The sequence below is a fragment of the Uranotaenia lowii genome, chromosome 1 (assembly GCF_029784155.1).
Source record: "Uranotaenia lowii strain MFRU-FL chromosome 1, ASM2978415v1, whole genome shotgun sequence".
Taxonomy (NCBI): Eukaryota; Metazoa; Arthropoda; class Insecta; order Diptera; family Culicidae; genus Uranotaenia; species Uranotaenia lowii.
Genome location: NC_073691.1, coordinates 177707820 through 177730293, shown reverse-complemented (window position 1 = coordinate 177730293; position 22474 = coordinate 177707820). Strand labels below are relative to the sequence as shown.

Below are 22474 nucleotides of genomic sequence, written 5' to 3'. Positions count from 1 at the left end.
AGTTTTCTGGGAAATGGTTCTTCTGGCGAAAAAATTTCTGGTAAATGGTTCATTCTGGTGAAAAAATTTCTGGGAAATGGTACATTCTGGCGAAAATTTTTCAGGGGAATGGTTCGTCTGGGGAAAAAATTCTGGGGAATGGTTCTTTCTGGCGATTGAAATTCTGGGGATTTTTCATTCTGAGCAATGGTTTTCGGGTAAATGGAGTACAACCACTGTAAACACGATTTGCATAGTGTATGGCACTGCTTGAATGAGCGCCCAAACGGTTGGAGTAAAATCGGTCGGGATCGAAATATTTTGTACAAACCATCCTCCCAGCCGGGGTGGAGATGGTTTTTTTTTGTTGCTGTTACTGTTTTCGCCAGCAATCGTTTGTGTTCGCGTGAAAAATGTTGGTATAGTGTGTGGGCGAGCATAGATCAAACAATCGTCGTGGAATCATCGAATTTGTACAGGCCATCTGTGTAGTCTATGGCCCGCTTTAGACTCTCAGTTTTACCTTTTAACAATTCCCGATCATTCCACCATGTTACATATACTACCTAATTGTGTTGCGTTTTTTTCTACAAAATAAGATTTTGTTATCGTTCATTTGCACGAGAACTGTAAATGGACTTTTTTGAAGAAATTTAAGTACTTTTGAAATTTACCTCTACAAATTATTATGATCGATCACGTAAAATCAAGTGTTTATTTGATTCGGTGTTTAGAAGAACAGCGTGGATATAGGTGCCAGGTGGTTTTGTTGAAAATCAGGACACCTCGATGAAAAAATAACGATTTTTTAGGAATCCACACTTGATGCAAATAGCATATGCAGCTCTGAATAAATTGCATAAATAAAGGTGAAATACAGGCACTGAAGATGCCTTAAATTATTCAACTGATTCATGCATAACCTTGGCTGGCCTGCTGGCTAACTGACGTTTTATTACAGATTTTTTTATGTTCTCATCATTGAACATAAATTCAGTGGTAGTTTAGATATTTTAATAAAAATCAGGACAAATCAGGGTATTTTAAAGGTCATTTTCAAAAATCAGGACAACTCAAGCTTTTTTGAAAAATCAGGACAGTCTTTCGAATATCAGGACAAATGCTGAAAATCTGGACACCTGGCACCTCTGCGTATCCGCGGCGTCTGCAGACGCAGCCATAGTTATTTATTTACTTGTGAACGCAGCCAACCGTCTGAGATAATAGCTCTAGAACCCTACAGGTGGCACCACCTGACCCTCAAAAAACAATTGCATGAAAACAAATTCTGTACCAGCACGAAGGTTAAAGGATTAAAGATTCGTGAACTAATATTCTTGGAAGAATATGTTCCTTTTTAGAAGCAGTATTTTACTCGATGAAATGGTGAAAATAAAAATTAATTTTGTCAAAAGTTAATGAATATAATTTTCGTGCATGGATTTTATTTAAGTGCAATTTAAATGAGCCAAAAAAAATCGATGAACGCGCACAAATGAGCCAAAAAAAGTTTGTTTACATCGTCAAGTTTTCCCGCGCGCAATTTTCCGTCCGCTTGCTTGATCGCTTGGACCGCTGAGCATTTTCCCTCACTCAAACAGATTTCTATTCGTCCTGCCAGCGTTTGGTTGTGCTCGACGGCAAAGATTGGTGTTTTAAATTCAACAGACTAACGGGATCGTTTTTGATTGAAAAAAGTTCCTTAACATCGTTCCCGTGGAACTGTTTTTACTAGTTTTTATAAAGAGCAGACAATTGATGCGATTTGGTGTCGTTTTATTGTGGGAAATAAGTGGAAGTTTGAGAGAGATATTTACCCTCTATAGTTCGAAGATAAGCGTATCTATTTCGACCGAGTAAATAGTTCCACAATCCTTAACAAAGAAACAAGTTAGAAACGGAAAAGTAACTGACGATATATTTTCGAATATATACATAGTTTTGTGATTTAGAATCTACGATGGCTGTAAGTATAGTGATAGTTAAAATCAATGAAAATCGCGCGAGTTCTTTTTTTTTATTTAATTTATTTTTTTTTTTCTATTTGAATTATGAAGCTGGTACTCGACGTTCAGGAGGACTCCCGCATGTCACTTTCTAGTGATCTGTCAAACTTGTCTCCCTGCAAATCGAGCAGTTCCCTCAGCAAGATAACAACGCCCACAAAGAGGACCGCTACCCTATTGACAAGCACCGGGGAAACAAAAGACGACGGCGACGTAAACAAACCGGACAGCAAGCGCATCCGGCAGGACGGTTCAAGCCAGTCCGAGCATCTGCAGCAGTCAGCGAGACGCAAGACCTGGTGTGATATGATCCAGGAGGACGAGGGAAACGCAAAACTGAACTCGGTGAGTATCAAAGTCAGTTGCCGCGATATGCGGTATAGAATTGTATGAATGTGTTCTAATGCGGCCGGCTTTTCTTGATTGTAGAACGACGAAGAGACCACTTTAAAGACAATACAGTTGGGCCATTCCGAGGAATTGGCTAGCAGTGACAGCAAGATGTCCGTTGACGAAAATAATAGCCGGGATCGATTCCCGGACAGAAAGATTGAGATCGATATATTGGGTGAGTTGATCAATATGAGTTTTGAGGTTATGGTTTGTCAGCTACTTTCTACAGTCATATGCGAATTTTTTTTGACACTTGATCATGAAAATATTTGAAGAAACGAATTAATATTTAAAAATGCCATGTTGCAGCAATATCTGTTAGGCAAAAGTGATAACCCGTTCTGATTGATGGTAGAAACTGGAATGATTATTGTTTTTTAAGACGAATCTAAACATTTATCTATAATGATTCCTCCCATTCTCAGAATCAGTCAACGTGGAAAAGTTCGAGAAGCTGGTCCGTGACGATAAGATAAAATCCCCCTTCAAACGACGGCTGTCGGGAGAGGAAGACGGAGAGGATGGAAGCGCAGATGGCCATGCCACGCGCTTCAGCAACGATGACGAAGAGGATGAAGATAATTGCGGTGCTGTTTCCTCCGGTGATAATATGCACAAAAAGTCCAAGAAACACGAGAACGACCACGGGCGGGAACGCTTCCGGAGGGAAAGTTCTGGCAGTTCGGCTGACGGAAGCAGCCAGAGTAGCCGTAAACCGATCGAGTATGAAAAAGATCCGGCGATTCTGGAGCGCCGCCAGAAGCAGATAGATTATGGAAAAAATACGCTGGGTTATGAGAACTACTGCAGAGAGGTCCCTAGGTGAGTTGTTTGAGCAAATTTGTTTTTGAAGCATTTTACGAATGCTCTATTCTCTTACTATTATTTCAGAGACAAAAGAAGCAAAGATCATCCAAAGACTCCTCCAAAACATATCAAATATAGTCGTCGAGCCTGGGACGGTTTAGTTAAAGTCTGGCGCAAAAAACTGCATTGCTTCGATCCGGATGCGAAGTGAGTTGAAACGAAAATTATTATTTTTATTGGTTAAATTAAATAAAAAAAATCTTTTTCAGATCCAAAAATGGTGCAGAAAATGAGGATGAATCTGATAATTGAGAAACATATATATTGATAATCGTGGATATCAAGTTTAGTCTGTGTCGAGCTAGACAAACATTTGCGAACGTTGTGCTTAGTATTTGCAGAAACGTTGATGAATGAAAACGTGGCTGATAATTACCAATACAATCAAGGAAAGTGAGATAAAAAAAATGTCAACTCAAAATTTGAGGAATTTTGGGGGAAACTCCGTTGTTTGCACCCTAAGTTAAGACATAATTATCTATTATATTTATGTTATGTAAATCTTATCGAACACATAATATGTTGAATAACTATACATTAGTTTCGTAATCAAATATTTAGAAAACAGATTTAAATAAAAATCAGGAACTAAGGAACCACTTTATTGTTTGTTTCCAAAAGGGCTAGGATCCTATCTAGTTTTTCGTTCTGCTTCGTTTCCAGCGCGGAAAATTTCTTATCCAGCAGTTGCTCTAGTTGGCTGAATTTATCGTCGATATATTGCTTCAGAAGCACTTCCGTGAAGGAAGGAGGCCCATGACTTGTCCCAGGATCAGGTCTATTCGAAAATCGTCCCAACGAAGACGAATGGTTATTGAACATGTGAAGAGACTGGTGATTTGGTCTTGTGCCCAACTGTGCCATTCTCTCGGTAAGCTCTTCCCTAGACATTTCTTCGCCCCGATCTTGACTGAAGGCTGCTGAGAACATTGCCATGGGATTGCCATTCTTTCGCAGAACCAACTGCATGCCATAAAGACAAAGATTTTCGTTTCGCGGTGCTACAAACCGCAACTTAAGCTCCATGCAGTTGTGAGGCTTGCCGAAATCCAAATCGAATCGGTAAAGCTTACTGCCGTCCCCTCCATCGAATATCAGATCCCCATCGTAGGTACGATGGTACTCACCGGTGCGATTTAGATAGGTTTCGATTTTACTACATTCGGCAATGAGAGCTAATTTTACGATTCTGTAGACCGGATTGGTGCTAATTGATTGCTCACAAAAAGTCTCCGAATTGGGTGTACTCAGAACCAAGCAGGACTCCAAATTAAGCAGCTCATCCTGGGTAATCCTATTTCAATGATATAACGAAAAACCATTGAAGTCGTTTAAGAAGTGATTAGTCATTTTAAAAAGCAAACTTACTCAACACATTCTTCCGCGTCCTCCTGAATGCTGTGGGATATGAAACTGTCCGGGTCCCCTTCTTCCAGTGGCCAGTTAAATTTCGAGCGGAAAGGTATTTTACTCATGATTATTACCCAGGCTTAGTGCGACAGAAACGAATCTTTGGCCTTAGCTTGAGTTTTTTTTGTCTGCTGCGTTTGCATCTGCTTGTAAATAAAACAAAAAAAATCATCGATTTCGATGCATCATGATACATCGATTTTGATGACAACAATTACTGCACTCTGGATTTGACTAGAGGAAACTATAAACACTGCTATAATCGAGCAAAGCATTTTGAATAGGCCTGTTCAGTGTCTGATTTGCTTCCGAGAATGGAAAACATTTTTTTTTTCAATTTAGAAAATATCATCTTCAGACATGAAGCTTGAAATTTATCGTTAAAGGTAATAATGTTTTCGGAGTTAAAATGGATAATGGACTCAAGTCTTGCGAATGATTTTCTTGACAATATTCTCGCGTAATATTTAAAATGGGCGAAACAGTTTCACTTTTTTGCTGGAAACCGTCTTTTTAAACGTAAACTTTTAAATCACATCACGAACGAGTATACTAATTTTGATTTTGAACTGAATTTTGTATCTATTTTCATCAAGGTAGTGTTCTTCAGATGTTTCCATACAAGAATATTCCATTTTTTTTTTTCCTAACATCAATGTAAAATAGATTTTAGCAATCATTGTATGTACAAAACTCTGATGTCGGCTCCGTCAAACTTATATGTCTAAACCGTTTCAAATTAAGAAATTAGAACAAGAAAAAGAATATTCTATGTTAAAAAAGAAGAATTTATAAGAATTGACGAATTGATTTTAAATTTTAATACGACTTTCAACGTTAAGTAATTTTAATTAAAGGAACATAACCAAAACAAAATCTCAACATATGCACTACGCAGGCAGTCTTAAGCCTGCATAGGTAGGTTAGGGAACGGTTGCAATACGTATTTTGGATGCTGTAGCGAATTTTCGGGACACTTGAATCTGTTTTGAAGCCTCCCAAACAAAATGGAAGACCTGCAACACCAACTCAGTTTGGTGTAGGCTTGAGGGGTGACAAATTTGGTAAAATACAGCAGAAAAAATAAACGAGCGAAACTGACCTTTTCAAAAATCCCAGAAGCTAAACGATTAAAGTGCAGATTCTCCCTGTGTGAGACGCCAATGGATCGAAGTTGCACACTCTCAATCCTACATGAAGGACTTTTTCGGATTGTTTTCGACTACTGAAACTTTTCATTTACTTACATCACACACACGCTTTTACTAAGACTTTCATGTACTTAAGAAATACTTTATACACAATATAAGATTAAATAAGAAGATAAGCATGTTTGTTGTTGTTGTTTTTCGAACGCATATAGATTAAAGGAGAACAATTTTGCGCGCGTCTCCTGCACAACTACTCTCGCGAACACTAAACGCTGCTGCTACTCTACACAGCACACACCCCCGCCCATGATAACATGTTTGAACAGAGATGCCTCATTATTTCGGTTCAGTTAGGTATTCGAATCGTCCCTGTCCCTCAGTCCTCGAATCTATGTATATACCCCTCATGATTATTAGGTTATTCGATTTTTTGTTCGGTGAACTTGACTTTTTTTAATTTAATTTTTACCGTCATCTAATGAAATCCAAAAAAAGGCACAAAAATTGTTAGAAACGCGCGAAATGTTTTCCCCAAGTTATTTTTTCTTTTCAAATTGTAAATAAGATGATTTCAATTTTATGTTCTGGGCATTTGGTGAGGGGGATGTGGCGGCATTTAAAACAAAGCAAAGGTATTTAGATCAACTCACGTTGTTAAACCAATTGCGGCATCAACCGAATAAGTTCGATTTCCAAATAAAGATACAGTAAAAACTTTGAAACCAACTTTAAAAAACCGAGAATAATGGAAAATAACAAGAAAAACTTATTCTAACGTTGTTGTTGTTGTTGTTACTCGGATTGGAGAAAACACGGGATTGACTTTACACGAGCTAGGTAGGTAAAATAAATTTCAGGACAAAATGCATCCACTGACCGTTGTGTGTTACTTACGTTTGCCTTTTCTCACTTGATTTCTCTTTTGGTGATGATGTTCCTGTCATTTCAAATTTATTTAGTTCACGTTTTCGCTGAATTCATCACTGGATAGTTGATCCGTATTTTTTTTTGTTGTAATTAAATTTTGTTTTCTTTTTATTCTGTTGCTTTAGTAGTCCCCTTTAAATCTTTTATTTACTTGAGTTTAAATCGCTTTTATTTTTGTCGTTTCCAGATGAATGAGGAAAACAATGTTTAAAACAGTCAACGTTTTTATTGTTGTGTGGCTCTAGTAAAGATTTTTTTTTGCTGATTTGCGTTTCAAGTATTTGCATAGTAGCAGTGTTAGGGCAAATGTTATAGAGTTTTTCTGTCTTTTGCTGGGATGGTGATGAGTAATTTTAAATTTTTCTTTTAATTCGGATTTTGAATATCGAAACAGGATTGGTGAATTGTTTCGTCTATTATAAGCATCTTTCGACGTATAGTGTGACCTGTATTTCCTTGCTTCAAAACAATTTACCATTTTCAAGTTGCTTTCTAAGAATTTTCGTTTTACTCAAGCTTACAGCAGCAATCTCACAAAGTGTTCCATCCATTCGCTTTCTCTTGTTTCGTTTTTTTTTTCGTTCTCTTATTTCGACAATCAGTGACAAAATATTTGTTTTTTTGATTCGGCTTAATCAGTGTTTACAATCACTTACGCTTTATGTTCCTCGTTCTGGATACGAAAAACTGCGGAGACGTAACTCCAACAAACTCCAACTTCCTCACTCAACGTTTCTCGTTTCTCCTCACTAAAATAGGAAATTTATGGACTTTCTGCTCTCCCGAACCCACTTTTGCGTGCGGTTTTTTTTTTTTGTATTTGTGTGTTTCAATCAGTTGTTGTTCTGCTGGGGTAATTTATTTAAAAAATAATTAGTTTTAAAAGTATTCTAACAATTATTTACGCTATAAACTATATGCAAATCAGTTGATTTCGATTTCTACTTATCGCACCCCGTGTAGTTTAAATTCTTTTTTTCCGAACCAAGCTTTACCGTTTTTGATATTAAGGGGCATTTGTTTGCTTTTTTTGTTTTGTTGATTATTAGCAGTTGATTTGATTCATTTTTAGGTTTTATTTTTCTTGTGTAGCTGGTTGGCTGGCCGTCGGGTTGCACGCGCACTAAAAATTAATCCAGATTATCCTGGAAAATAAGTTTTATGTAGCCAGGAGATCCTTGTAGAGGTGTGGCGCAGAATGGACACACCGCCTGGAACCCGTTTGTGCCATGGGGAATGTCCACGTTGGCCCAGTACCTGAAAAATAGGAAGTTTGGATTAACACTCGAAAGCCAATTTCGATAAATTCAGTGTGTACTCACTTGACGGTTTTTTCCGTAGCCATGTGCCCGCAGGGATTGAAACAGTACGTTGGTGGTCCAGAATCGACGTAAAATGCATTTTCTACGCCCATACAGAGCGTCACCACCGGGCCGAGCTCTAGACACATCGGACACCGGCGCGCATTGGATGCCTTATCCTGACCCCAGCCGTGTTGACCTGCAAAGAGGGAAAGATACATATTTATTGATAGAATTATTGATGGGATTGTCGGTCGATCTTCTAGGACAAAATTGCTTTTTACTGGAGTTTGAGAGATTTCGATTATTAATACTAGTTCACGGACGAACAAAACCATGTTTGGGAGTTAAACTCTGTCGTGTTCCCAGAAGAACGAAAAGACTAAGACTTCGTGTCCTACCACAAACTCTTTAGCTACAAATCGACTCCGATCGCATTGTACCATTCTATCACTCCGTTAGAGTAGTGGCAGGATGTCAAATCTGATCAGAAGACCGTCGGACTCTAGTGAACCTTGAGGAAAGGTATATTCGGGTGTATATTCATAGTTCCGTCGGTGACGAACGGAGTGCTCCGTTTTCCTAACGTGCCTAACCTGAGGTCCTCGGAAACATCCATCTTCTCCTTGGCCCTCACGTACAGGTTACCAGGAATCTGATAAAATTCTGGCTTGATATACATCTCATCATCCATTGTGTAACAGTGTGGCTTGGTCAACTTTTGATCGTACAGTTTGCGCGCACGACATTTCGCCGTCGTGTTTTACTTCTTGTCTCTTGTTTGGAGACGTCTGAACCTTAACGATCGTAGTCCAGATTGTTTTCAGGTTCTGTGTACGAAAGACGAACACAAGTGCCACTTTAACATTACACTTTAAAACGACGAAATTGGTGCTACTACCGAAACTTGGAAAACCTCCAGGGCATCCATCATCATACAGACCTATTTGTCTGCTGGACGCCCTTGGTAAGCTACTGGAGAAGATAATGTCTACACAGGAGGCGGAAATGGACTGTCGGACAGACAGTTCGGGTTTAAGAAAACTGTCAACAATGCCAGCTGGGAAGTTATTGACTAAGCGCTTCACAGATCCGTATGCCCAATACCCTCTGCATGATAACAGGAAGCTTCTTCGAAAATCGAGTCATGACGTGCGAAAGCGAAACTGGGTTACGATCTACTGCCCTTACAGCGGGTGTTCCACAGGGTTCCATACTAGAACCTGTGTTTTGGAATGCCATGTATAATGGGGTGTTAACGATGAAACTACCAGCAGGCGTGCAGATAGTTGGATTTGCTGACAATATCGTGCATGATCACCGGCGAAGCAATCGAGGAGGTAGAAGACCTTGCAACGGTGTCCGTAGAAAGGGTTGGCATCTAGATGGAGGGAGTTAAGCTTCAGATAGATCACCATAAAACCGAAGTTTTGCTTGTGACCAACAAAAGAGTTGTACCGCACATGGAGATTACTGTTGGAGGACACACGACATTTTCGAAACAGCAGCTGAAATACCTCGGAGTAATGCTCGACAATCGCTTAAGTTTTGGTGCGCATGTCAAATACTGTTGTGAAAGTGCATCGAAAGTCATCGATGCATTGGCCTGGATTTTGCCGAACTGCCATGATCCAAGGAGTAGCAAGGGACGTCTCCTTGCGAGTGTAGCACTGTCGAAACTATGATACGGAGGACCGACCTGGAGCTCAGCCATAGAGGTAGAGCGCAACAGATCCGAATTACGGAGCACACATGGCTGATAGCCATGCGAGTTTCCTGTGTATACATAACCATATCAGCAGATACAGCTTTTGTCAGCGCGGGTATGATACCCATCGCCATAGCTCTGGCAGAGAATGAGGAGTGTTACGAAGCAAAAGCTCAAGTGGCAGGAGCAATGGGACGCATCGAGCAACGCAAGATGGACGCATACGTTAATCCCAAGACTTTCAGACTGGGTAAAAAGTGCATGAGCACAGCCAACCCCTTGTTGTAGTACCATAGGGTCAAACCAAGGGGCACATCTGGCATACGAAGCCCAAGGTGATTTTAGTGGGACGAACCCACTCACGGTAGCAAACACCCGGTTTGAAGTCAAATTTCTATCTTTAAAAAAAAAACGTGCCACTTGTTAGCCACATCTCGGACCGAGGCATTTGGTTTGGTTCGAAGGCAATAACCTCGCTCTTGTGATCGTTTTTGTTGTGTTGAGTACTTTTCCGTCCGGATTTGGGCTTCCGATTCACATTCATTCATTCTTTGAAACGTTTTACTATTCCGGAAACCGCAATTCTTAGATTTTTCTAGATGTCGCGATGTGACAGATGCTGATTTTTCAAGTAGGTACTCGAAAATATTTTGAAAACCTTTGCGCACCTGATAAAATCAACAGACACAATACACATCAAACAATTTCAAGTGAAACACCTTTTAGATCACTGTTGATCTGAGTTCGACTATCCTTGTACATTGAAACTACATTGAAACTAACACTAACTCGAAAGACACTCGGTTTTTTTTTCGACATTTATGTGGGAGAAAATAGTAGAATTTGGCGTTCAGTTTTAGTAGAGGAAATCGTCAATATCCGTCGTATCGAAGCAAAAGAAAACAATTACCTTGAACATGGCCACAATTTAGATACACGTAAGGCTGATTGACATGATCGCCCAGCGACACCTTCCGGGGGATTACTAAAGTGTTGAGGCCAACCGGGCACTGCGGACGTCCTGCGTTGATTTCGTCTACTAGTTTTTCAAGATCTTTCTTCGTCTGCAAAGAAAACGAATTTTGTTTTAAATGAATGTCTTTTTTTCGATAATTTGTCTTCCGAAATCATACCGGTGAATGTCGCAGCCCCTCGGCCGATCGCCACAGTAGCGTCGCGCCGCACAGATCGATCAGGGTCCCGTCCTGCAGGGTGTTGGTTTCGTCGTACACGGGTTGGCCCTTCTGCTGGGCAGATCGGCACTCCCGGAGGCTGAACACATCGCCGCCCACCGACGTTTCCCGCCAGAGACCGCACTCGGCCGAACCACCGCAGAACTGACCTTTGGGATGCATGATCAACACGCCGTTCGTTGTGAGCCCATCGATTTCCACGTTGTCCTGCCATTTGGTGGCCTTTTCCTGCAATTAGCACAAAAAAACGAAAGATATCTCTGAGGTTAGATGGAATGCATCTAGATCCGGAAGTTTTGCTTTGGAAAGTTTTAAGACTTATTTTGTATGCTTTTCTTGAGCAAAAAAGTCCCTTAAAACAGTTTCATGAAAGATTAATCGACCTATTAAACGTTATTCTATTCATCCCAAAATGTATGTTCTTATTGATAATTTTAAATTTTAAAAATCAAGCTGAAGAGAACGCTATTCAGTTCTTATAGAATACTAATTAACTATACTCAGTCTTGTAAGTGGTCCCCATCGTTTGAAGGATATTCGACACCTTATTCACACATACTGAAAGAGTGCAAGAGAACACAAGTTTTTTCTCAACGCATGCGAACCGTTGACAGCGACAATATTTGTTGCCTCTGTCATTGGGCAATTCTTGCAAATACACCATCTAATTTTTAGAAATCTGGTTGCACTGCTGGTCGCAAAGAGAACAACAAAGCTTTTCTCTCACTTGACCCACGCGGGCGAGAAAGCAAAGGAACAAAATCGTCTTCAAAATCTGCAAACATGGCGGACTTTTTATCATATCCGATTTAAACCATTTACTCCGACTTCGAGTAACGATTTTTATGAACTTTTACTTGCGTTAGTTGGGAGGGATGCAACTATGCAACCTTATAAGATTACTCTTGCAAACTTGTGTGTGTGTGACCAACATCTTTTTCCTTATTAGTAGTAAATCTCTTTTTTTAAGCTAATAAATAGCTTATGCGACTGTTATGTATGGGAGCCCTTCCTCCCTTAGAAGGGAAGGACTCGAAAATTCACTGGAAAAAATGTTTACTCGGAAAACTATTTCATGCCAAATTTCACATCAATCGGTCTAGTAGTTTCTGAATTAGCTTAGCTTGATTGACTACTCACATCCACCTTTAATCATTGAACCCGAAATGCTTTGTTCATAGTTTTAAGTAATAAATCAAAATTAATGAATTCCGTTCGACTTTTTCAATGTATTTAATTATCATTCTTTATTTTCATGGCAATTAATTTAATTGCATTTCGAATTCCATAATCGCAGGCGTGGCTCAGTAGAACGAATTCCACATCGCCAATGGTTGCTACTCCATGATTGACCGAGGCCATCAATTTTGCCCAAAGGTCAAAAGAATTGCGTCTGGGATTGACAGCACATTCACAGTGAACAAAACTCATGCTCTCTCTTTGAACGTCAATAACGGCGCCGGCCACGTCCTAGTAGTCAATAGATAGGTTGAAAGAGAGAAAAGGATGAAAGATAAATGTTATGCTTTAGGACCGAGGTTACCTCTGCATCCTAGCAAATAATTTTGTTTTGGGAGTGTGGGTTAAAGGATATGATCAGGAAACACTTTTGACCAGTGCGATCTTTTAAAGTTATTACCTACTAAAACTGAAGCCCTAGTTTATTGCAATTTGTTTAGTTTTATAACACTCTCGAATAAGGCTGTTTTATAAACTTGAATGTTGGAAACAAAAATTTATTTTTTCTGCATTACCTTAAACTATCTCATATTTTTCATCCACAAAAAGGTTATTATATTAGGAATCTGGGATATAGGATAGGAAAATGACCGTGAAGACTTATTTTGTCAAATTGGAATATTAGAATATTATAAGTAAAAACGTGAAATTTTAAGATAATTTTGAGTAATATTTACTGAACTTGTGGAGAACTTTGATTCATTGAAACTCAAATAACAACAACACGCAGGACTTGAAGCATTTTGGTGCATGTATTTGTTTTTTTTTTAAGCATCGTTAGAGACCTACTTTGACGAATTCACAACAAAAAAACGATTCCTATACCGCTTGTTATTTGTTCTTTGAATTTAATTAGTATCTTTTCGATAGTCGATATTTCTAATTTTTTTTTATTTATCCTAGCAAATTTAACAGCTTTTAGCGTTTTCATAAGGTCATTTGATCGAGTTGAATGTGTCAATATTATTTGTTCCGGTAATTGTAAGAAGTTTTAATTCAGATGATTTGTTGTGAATAAATAAATTCAGAATGAATTGCTTCTGTCAGGTATTTGTTATGCATTATTTTGAAAAACTGATTACGAAGTGTTAAAAGAAGAATATTTTTTTTGTGGCGTTTAAATAGCTGTGAGAAGATGACGCTGAAAAGGAAATGTAAAGCTTCATATTGAATGTAAAAGAAAAAAAAAACTATGTTACAGAAAAAAAAATTACAAAGTCATCTGTACCACGATGCAAAACCCGAACATAAAGCCTGAATATTCAGAATATGAAACTAATGCTGTTATTCCCACATATTATGATAATAAACCGTTTTAATTACCTTACTGTCTGAGCAATTTACCATAATTCGATTTAAATTTATGGGTTCAGGCTATACACAATTAAACTATCATTTTTTTAAATAAACCTTTTCTTGAGAAAACTGAATAACTCGATTAATTCGTCACGTGATTCAATTTTTGATATCCAGTCATTCATTTATTCAAATATTTCATATTACTGTTCTTCATTCAAACGACACTGTGATTATTATAGTTTATCAGAGTAAAGATACAGAATACTTACGGAAACTAAACTATCGATTTGAATTTGAAAAAGTTCAAACAACTTTAATTTAATTACTCAACAATTAAACTATTATAGCAAAAATTTGAAGTGATGAACGTTAAAATTTTCAAACATTGAAGTGCGAGTTTCGAGCTTTTCACCATTTTTCTTGACTTCGATGGCTTTGTTCAGAATTTCAGTAATTGTTATTTTACAACTTGTAAGTATTTTGTTTAGATTTTCCATCTTCAAATTATAAAATGATTTGTTCTTTTTATTCCTTTAACAAAAGTTTAAAAAATCGCTGGTTCTTCCTACTAATATTTTTTTACTTTCGATCATCGAGATTGAAAATACAGTTTGAGTATGAGCATTTGTTCCTTCAACTTTCTGTACTCACTGAATCATCCAACTAGTTTTGCTAAACTACACAAAACTATGTTTCTAAAATTCGAAGCTAGGTTTACATAATCATTTACTTAATTATAACGAATTCAACTCGGTTCCTAATCTCTAGTGTGAATTATTAAATGAACCTTGCTGATAAAATCTGATTGAACTGAATTTTTTTAGGCAACTAGAAAAATTTCAATAACAAAAAACTAAACGAAATTTCTTTTTGTTTACTGAATCAAACTAAGTGACAGATCTATTTTAAAGGTCCTTTTCCTAGTTAACTGCAAACAAATTTCACGAGGTATAAGTTGTGTTGAAGTTGAGTATTCAATTATCTCAGCAAAATATTGACTTTATTTTTTTAACATTATATTTCTGCTTTACTTCACTTTTTTCGATGCCTAGTTCGTTGAAACCGGAGACATTTTAGTCCAAAGACAAGAAGTAAAACGTTTTCTCGAATACGTATTATCATTTGATTTTTTTTAAATATGATGAAGCGAAATGAAAGAAATTTTTATTTTTTATTGATTAGGTATATTTGAAATTCTCTCTAGATTGATTCTTGGAAACAATATTCAGTTTCCAAAAGAAATGTTGCATGCCAATCTTTGACGGTAAACTATCTTTCATTCTCTCTTTTTGTTTTAGAAAGGGAAATGTCACGCACGCACCTAAACAAAACAATTTAAACTGAAATCAAAACCCGCAGTTTTTTTTAACATGAAACAAGAAATTAAAAAAAAAACATTGAAACTAAATTTATTTGAATATTCAAACACGAAAATTTTTACGTCACATTTTTCTTAAAACTTAATAAGCTATAATTACTCATTCTGTACATTACATTCAAAACAATTAATTTCGATACGCCTTTATTGTTACACCGAAAGAGAGCTCCATATTATTAAAATTGTATAAACTTACCAAACAACTCCTTTTCTGGAAAATTAAAACAAGTAAGACTTCCTAAGCTTTTATGCGTTTTTTTAAACCACTGTTTAACTCCTCAACATTCATTTTCATTTGAAAATTCGAAATAAAATCAATATCAAATTTAACCCAGAATGCTGCCTGCTAATATTGAACTTTTGGTTCATGTTCACGATAAATTTGCAACAGAGGAGAAAACACAACCCCAGCTTGATTCTGGCAAAAAGAAGTAACACATTGAGTTCAATATTTCGAACATAAGACTTCTCTCTCCTATTATTTCCACAACCCCTTGAAATTCTGGTCCACGAACATTCCTGAGATGCAATCGTTCAATTAACTCGAAGCTCACAATTTTCACTCTTGAATCATTTCAATGAACCGAATCAAATCTTTCTCGGTGCCAATGGCACTTGAAACATTGATAGTAAAAACAGGTAAAAACAAATACCGGGGGCCGTAAACAAAACCAAACAAAGAAACCAATCGGTCTAGTAGTTTCTGAATTCTTGAAAAACACAGTTACAAATTTTATCTATTTCTCTAGAGATTTTAGCTATTTTTGCTTAACTTCAAATAACGATTAAACGCTTTAAACAAAAAACATACCTCCAGTGTTTTTTTATATATTGCACTTTTAAATGCAATCAACGATAAAATTTTTGACTTGTTTCATCGTAGCTCAAAAAGAGTCATTTTTCAACACTAATTGCCTAAGAACTTAAAAACAGAAACAAACGAGATATAACGCAAGGAATATTGAAAGAAGGTAGTGCCGAGAGCCATATCACTTATCACTTATCACTTATCGTACTTCCACAGCCAGAACTTATGTCTGAGTCCCAAAGAATAATAAAAGTGAGTTACTATTCTTCTTGTCTTTGTTCATGTTTTTTATCATTTTAACATAAAAACACTAAAATGATGAAAAACATAAAATGGTTGGGCCTACCATGGAGCAGAGAACGCAGAGACATCTGGAACACAGGAACAGAAGAAACGTGGACCACCAGTACCATACGTTTCAAATGGGCAATGTCGTTGGAAGCATGCTAAGAAAAATGCTCCTTGATGGAAAAACCACGCGTTATTTGAAGTAATTCCACAAATCGCAAAGGTTCCTCTTCAGTGGCTGGAAATGATCCATTTTGTACAAAGAAATCACAAAACCGAAGAATATATGCATTTTGTAGAAGTGATTTAATAAATATAACGATTTTAAAATTCTAAGATTTTTTATTTTCATTCAATTATTTTGGATTTCGATGTACAATCATTTCTGGTCATCGACCAAGGATAAAGCGCCTTTACTCGCTCTTGAAAATAAAAAAGAAAATAGGGAAATATTAATAGAACATAAAACCCTTCGAGGTCTGTTACGAACTCGAAAGGTTTTTTTTTGTAAATTAACCCTTTTAATAGAAAGAAATAAACTATAATAATAGTCCAAATTCAAAACATTAAATGGTTCAATTGTGTCCTGGTCACCAAAGCTAAAACTTCTTGCGAAAATGTTTCACACAAACAATCAATCCGTAAACATGAAACATATAATATAACACACTCAACCATGAATGAACAAAATTCTGGAAATTTCTGTGCCACAAAATTTCTGGAATCGATTCCCTGCAGTCGATAATATTCAAATAAAGCCTAAATCTGAAGAATTAAGGGTGGAAACACTCAGAATCTAACCCTTATTTAACTTCATGTAAGTAAAATTAACATCATGGAACGAACTCACCAAATAAAAGTAAAACATCTGGCCTGTGTTAATTGATGGTGAATTCCTCTTTCCAGTCTGCTCGCTATGATTTCCAGTTCCGTGCAGCGCTTTAGCGGATCGCGGCTCGAAATATTCGTCGAACATTGATTATCAAATGTCACTGGCACAAATTCAATTATTCATCAAAATAACTCCAAGCACTCACAAAATGTGTACCTTTAAATAATTCAAAACTTACGATCGTTCTTTTGTAACAAATGAATAGGAAATACATTAAATTGAAACACAACATTAAACTTTGGGGGCTTTGGGTGCCTAACATCGTAAAATAGCAAATACATCCCATCATAGCAATCCGGCTAGCTAGCTGACAGCGACGGGACAGCACAAAGGGGGAAAACGATTCCAGCTTGTTAAATTTCTTCAAGATTGGATAAAAAAACTAATTTCCTCATTCTCTCGACACAAAGAGCTACAATTTTATAGTTTATGGATTAAAAATACTTTTCCGAACACTTCCCGAACACTTTAATCTCGATTTCGAATATAATTCAATAATCAGAACACAAGCTCTCGAAAACAAACGAACCGCTTTGATCCTCATCTCGCCCCCGACCGTGAGTTTGAAATGAATATTTCTTGCTAATAATTCTGCGACCAGGTCTGATTGGTAGTTTATGGCAGTGCACCTCATCGTCATGATTTGAATCTAACATGGTGTACCATATGAATTTCTAATTTAGAACAATTAACCCCAATAAAACCATTGCAACTTTGGTTTACTAAATTCCAATAAAAGATTGTGGTTGGATTCGAAAAATACTATTTTTGGTTATTTTATTTTATCAACGGTTCAAACCTAACTGATTTCAACATTTATAAGCAAAATTTTGAACTAATTATCAAGTTTTGTCAATTTGAGTTAGGATATCTCAGCAACTTCAATCGTCTGAATTAAAGCAAAACAATTACTACATTCAACTTTTTTAGTATCAGTCTTGAAGAACAATAATATTTCTAGAATTGTGTGCCTTCGAAGTTGAAAAAATCTTCAATTTTTTTTAATTGCTAACAAACATTGAAAAAATTCCATATAAATTCACAGATTATTGGAAACAGTGACGTCACAGGCGGTACTAATACTAAAGCAAGGCTGCCTCGGCACTACCTCCTTTAAATATTCCTTGGATATAACGAGAATTTTTTTTGTAGGACCACGCCAACCTTATGAAAACAAATTACCTAAAATATTTTATTTGATGTTTGATGTCTTCATGAATAATTAGGTTCTTTAATATTGTAGAACAATGAAGGCCTCTGTCTAATCACAGTCAGAAAATAATTTTCATATCTCAGAAACATTATGAACCAACCTAAATTTTGTTCATTCAAAATGACCGCATTTAGTTGTTGTACATACAAATTTGTCTAAGATATCAAATGCATCAAACTTAAGGTGTCTGGACATGTGGACTGTAATTTGGATTTGGTCTTAAAAGAAGGTGCAGAAATCACTTCAACTGTCATATTTTCCTATAAAACCATCAGCCGTTAAAAATGTTGCTTGGGTATGATTCAATCTGTAAAACAAAAAATATCGAGAAAAGGCTAGTAAGCCTGATTGAGCTTTTGGTAACTGTTGTGTGCGTATGGTAGCGTCATTTTATAAGCTCAGCCGTCAGTCTCGTTCGGTAGACCACAAAGCTGGTTAACTCTCTCATACTATTGGCAATAAGGGTGGAATTTCTTTTACCAAGCAAAACCCTTCTTCGTTCCGAGGGAAATTCAAGCACATTCAGCCTTCCAGCCACAGATCCCAGGTGTCGAGGTCCGTATGAATTGGAACACGTTGCTTCTAGTAGTATTTAGTGTGGAACAGCGCCAAAACTGGAGAGTCTAGAAACGGCTACGTCCACGACAAATACAAAACTGCTGCATTTATCCATCTGCCGTTCTATGAAGGACGTCCGTGATGATGATTGTGATGAAAACGAGAGAAACCTTCCGGGAAAAGAACCCTTTTTTACAATATGGGTTTCGGCTTCTCGCCAATTCCATCGTTATATTCGTCCTTCGGTTTTTGCGAAATCAACAGGTGTTTAGGGCTGTTCTGGAATTTTTAACCTGCAGTTTTGACGATTGATGTTGTTCGTTTATTATTTCCTAGAAGTTAGTAATTTAATTTTCATCCTGCCACTTTTAACCAGCAATGAAGTTCATGACCAAATAATCAATGGCAAATCACCGATACTGGTACGTACAACTTTACTAGCTTTTTTTCTTGCTTTCAACTCAGAGGGCTCGGTTCCATAAAAGACTAACCTTTGGTTCTCAGTGGATTGCGAGGTCTTTTTCTGGGACCAGTTTATTCGCTTCAATAAACCACAACACAACAACCCACTGAAACACAACAAAAAACTTGCGTACCTGTACAATATTGGAAGGTTGCTAATGTGACGGACAAGCCCCGCAGCATAAAAATTTCTTCCCCTGCTCTTGAAAATTGTGTCCCGGACTTACATGGTAGTCTCAAGACAAAAGGAAGCAAATGCTGGTTTAACTTACTTCGGTCAACGAAGGGAACCACTATCCTCGAAGCCTTCATGTGGTGGGAAGCAAATTTTAACCCAATCATTATTACTTAATGCTTGGTTACTCTAACCAGTGCCGGATTACATAATTTCTATCGTGGGATCCCTGTACTTTTACACATACCTACAAAAAAACGGAAAATTACATGTTTTTTTCAAATACGGCGTCACGTTAATTTTACTATATCCATCCTTTAGTATTTTCTACCAAAAAGCTATAGGCGATAATACTACAACATTAGACTGAGTCGATTTAGGGTCATTTTTGAAATCAATACTAATGTTATGAAATCGCTTGGTATATATTTGTACCTGAAAATAATCACATTTTCGTAGGTGATGGAAAGAATTAAAGAAACATGGAGCTATCAAAGAACGAAAAAACATAAGCCTTAAATATCATGAATTTTTCGAAAAAGATACAACGGCTCACCGGCAGGACTTGAACCTGCAAACTCCGCTTCAGTACAACGGCGCGTTAGCCAATTTCACCACGGTGAACACGATGAAACCGGCCAACACGAGCAATCGAGCCTGCCTTCTATCGAAAACACCATGTATATCCCGCATGTGATCTTTTCCCGCTATTGATCTCTCTTGTTTCTCTAACCCCACCCATCGACTCGGGATTTTATCCGAATAGAAGGTCCAGCAGTTGATCGGCAGAGCTCGATTGCTCGTTGATAACCGTACTTTTCAATCAATGAAACGTCAAAATTGTTAAAGTCACGCCAAATAAATTTTGGAAGCAGAATTGGAAAGTTGACATAATTTGGCACATTTTCGCATCTTTAGATTTTTAAAATACGAAACACAAAATTTTTGACGAATTTTAAAAGGTTGCTGGTTTTTTTTCGAAATTTTTGTTAATTTGCAATTTATTAGATTTTTTGCACTGTAATTACATCGCTGCAATTGACTTGACATAATAAGCGTGTTCAACAGCCAATTGAAATCGGTTTCAATCGATTTCGATTGGTAAATTGTTGTTCACTCAGCCAATGTTGTGATCGAAACGAATCCAATTGACGTTCAATGAAGCCAATCGAAATCGATCGAAACCAATCGAAAACGATCAAGCTCAGAGGCAGGATTCGTTTCTATCGATTTCTATTACACTAACACACATGCAGTTGTTTACTGTCAAAAACAGCTGTTTCGATTTGTTTTTCATTTCTGTCGTGCAGTGCAAGTTACAGTGGAGTCAACCGGTGCAGCGTCGGTGGTGCTGTGTCAGTGGTGTTGTGCCAGTAGTTCTGTGCCGGGGTGGTGGTGCAGTGCTAGCAGTCTGGTGTCAGTAAAATCAGTTGCTGCAGGGAGTCCGTGTTGATGTGGTCCGTCTTGGGTGGTGCGGTGCTGGTAGCATCCGTTGGTGCGGTGTCGGTGTTTCTGCGTTGGTCTCATCATTCGGTGTGCTTGCAACTTCTTCTTCTTGCTGCAGCAACTGATACAAAAGTGTGGTGAAAGTTTTTGTCAAATATGGTAAGATGCAAAATAAATTTTAAATTAATACCCTGAATTTTATTTCTTAATATCATGATGACATTTAATATTATGTTTGTATGTGGGATAGATGCTCAAGACCATTTCCCTGGCAATTTTATCTCTAATTTCCAATTTTTGAAAAGGTGTTTCTGGCAAAAATAGGCCTGAACATGTTGGTTGTTCACCAAATTCGGATAAGCAACAACAAAACTCGATTTGTTCTGTTCGCACATCCGTCGGACTTTATCGCGGTAGACATACTGACCCTTGCTTTAAAATCGGTTCGCGATATCGGTACGTGTACCCAACATATTATAGAAACCCATTCCTTGATGCTATGCCCCTTGGTATCTACCAAGTTTTCTGCCATTCCTTCAGCAGGTTTCTCAGCCGCTTGGCTATAGGTGAACATAATCGTCATCGTCATTCTTTTCATAGAAAAGTTCCCGATCGTCTAGATGAATTCCGGTTGCGCGATCATCTCACGTCGCATCTCAGCCTCAGCGTTTGCTGTCCGCAAAATTTGTGGACGAATGCTTGAAGCGCGCAGCCGAATAAAAAATGAAAACAAACTAAGCGCATTAGTATTAGTGTCTGGCTGTTCATTCAGCAGCCTGATAGAAATCGATCGAAGTCAATTGGAAAAACAGCTGATCAACTGTCAATCCATTTCAATTGATTTCGATTGAGTTCTGTTGAACACACCTAATATATCAAACTAAAAGAAATCCAGAAAATTTACGCGGACGCTTGCTTTTGTTTGCGGTAGTTTGCGCTGACTTGTGAAAGTTCAGAAAGTATGTCACATTTTTCTTTATCATATTTTTGTAATGTACCGCAGTTCTTATGTAATTACACCAGTAGAATCGGTATGAAATTATTTTCTGGCGAATATAAATTTATTTTGGAAATTGCCTTCCCTCGACGAACCATCGGTCGTGAAAGCCCTAGAAGCAATTTGAAAGCCACACAGACATAGGCTGGACCTGCTACCGATGGGAGAACCATACATACATACATACATACATACATACAATATAAATTTATTTTGGAAATCTTGAATTAACATACTGAAAATCCAGTGCAAAATTAAATTTAAGTCTTAGAAAATCTAAGAAATTGCAAATTGACAAAAAAATTGAAAAAAAATCAGCTACTTTGGAAAATTTGTCACATATTCTGTGTTTCGTATTTTGACAATCTAAAAATGCAAAAATATGCTCAATTACGTCAACATTGGAAACTTTTCAAAATTTATTTAGTGTGACTCAAAAAATTATGACGGTTCATTAATTTACGGTTTTCTAACCACTTTTTTTAATTTTTTGTGGTCATGATCTTAAAACGTTTTAAAAAAATATATCCTTGTGTGCAACGTGTAGCTTCTAACTTCAGCTTTTTTGGACACTACGTAATTTTTTTTTATTTTAGCATTCCCAAGATGGCCAGCGGGTTTCCTTTTTCGAATTTCCATTTTTCCCGATTTTCCATCGTGAGATTTTATATTTTTCACGATTTAAGCACACACTGTTTAAGTGTTTAATACCTTTTACAAGATTTATTGACTGAACAAATAGACATTTTATAATATTTGCAAATACATTTATACATTTTAAAAA

General features: G+C 37.2%; 3 protein-coding genes across 3 annotated transcripts in view; 1 reads left to right on the top strand and 2 right to left on the bottom strand.

Annotated features, from left to right (window-relative positions):
• Window positions 1-1518: 1518 nt before the first annotated feature.
• LOC129737806 (histone RNA hairpin-binding protein) lies at window positions 1519-3841 on the top strand. The gene is made up of 6 exons (XM_055728969.1): window positions 1519-1945; window positions 2037-2330; window positions 2415-2553; window positions 2804-3200; window positions 3270-3392; window positions 3455-3841. The coding sequence occupies exons 1-6, from the start codon at window positions 1940-1942 to the stop codon at window positions 3495-3497; spliced, it is 1002 nt and encodes a 333-aa protein (XP_055584944.1). The 5' UTR covers window positions 1519-1939; the 3' UTR covers window positions 3498-3841.
• Window positions 3667-4824, bottom strand: LOC129737815 (uncharacterized). The gene is made up of 2 exons (XM_055728979.1): window positions 4614-4824; window positions 3667-4539 (listed from the first exon to the last, which is right to left on the bottom strand). Exons 1-2 carry the CDS (start codon window positions 4718-4720, stop codon window positions 3834-3836), a joined length of 813 nt encoding a protein of 270 aa, XP_055584954.1. The 5' UTR covers window positions 4721-4824; the 3' UTR covers window positions 3667-3833.
• Window positions 4825-6360: 1536 nt separating this feature from the next.
• Window positions 6361-22474, bottom strand: part of LOC129737794 (protein pellino) — a 105656-nt gene continuing 89542 nt past the window's right edge. The window contains exons 4-7 of the mRNA XM_055728958.1: window positions 10876-11163; window positions 10653-10806; window positions 8056-8233; window positions 6361-7990 (exon numbers count right to left, since the gene is read on the bottom strand). Coding sequence (XP_055584933.1) covers window positions 7864-7990; window positions 8056-8233; window positions 10653-10806; window positions 10876-11163 — 747 coding nt within the window. The 3' untranslated portion in view covers window positions 6361-7863. The remainder of the gene's footprint in view (window positions 7991-8055; window positions 8234-10652; window positions 10807-10875; window positions 11164-22474) is intronic.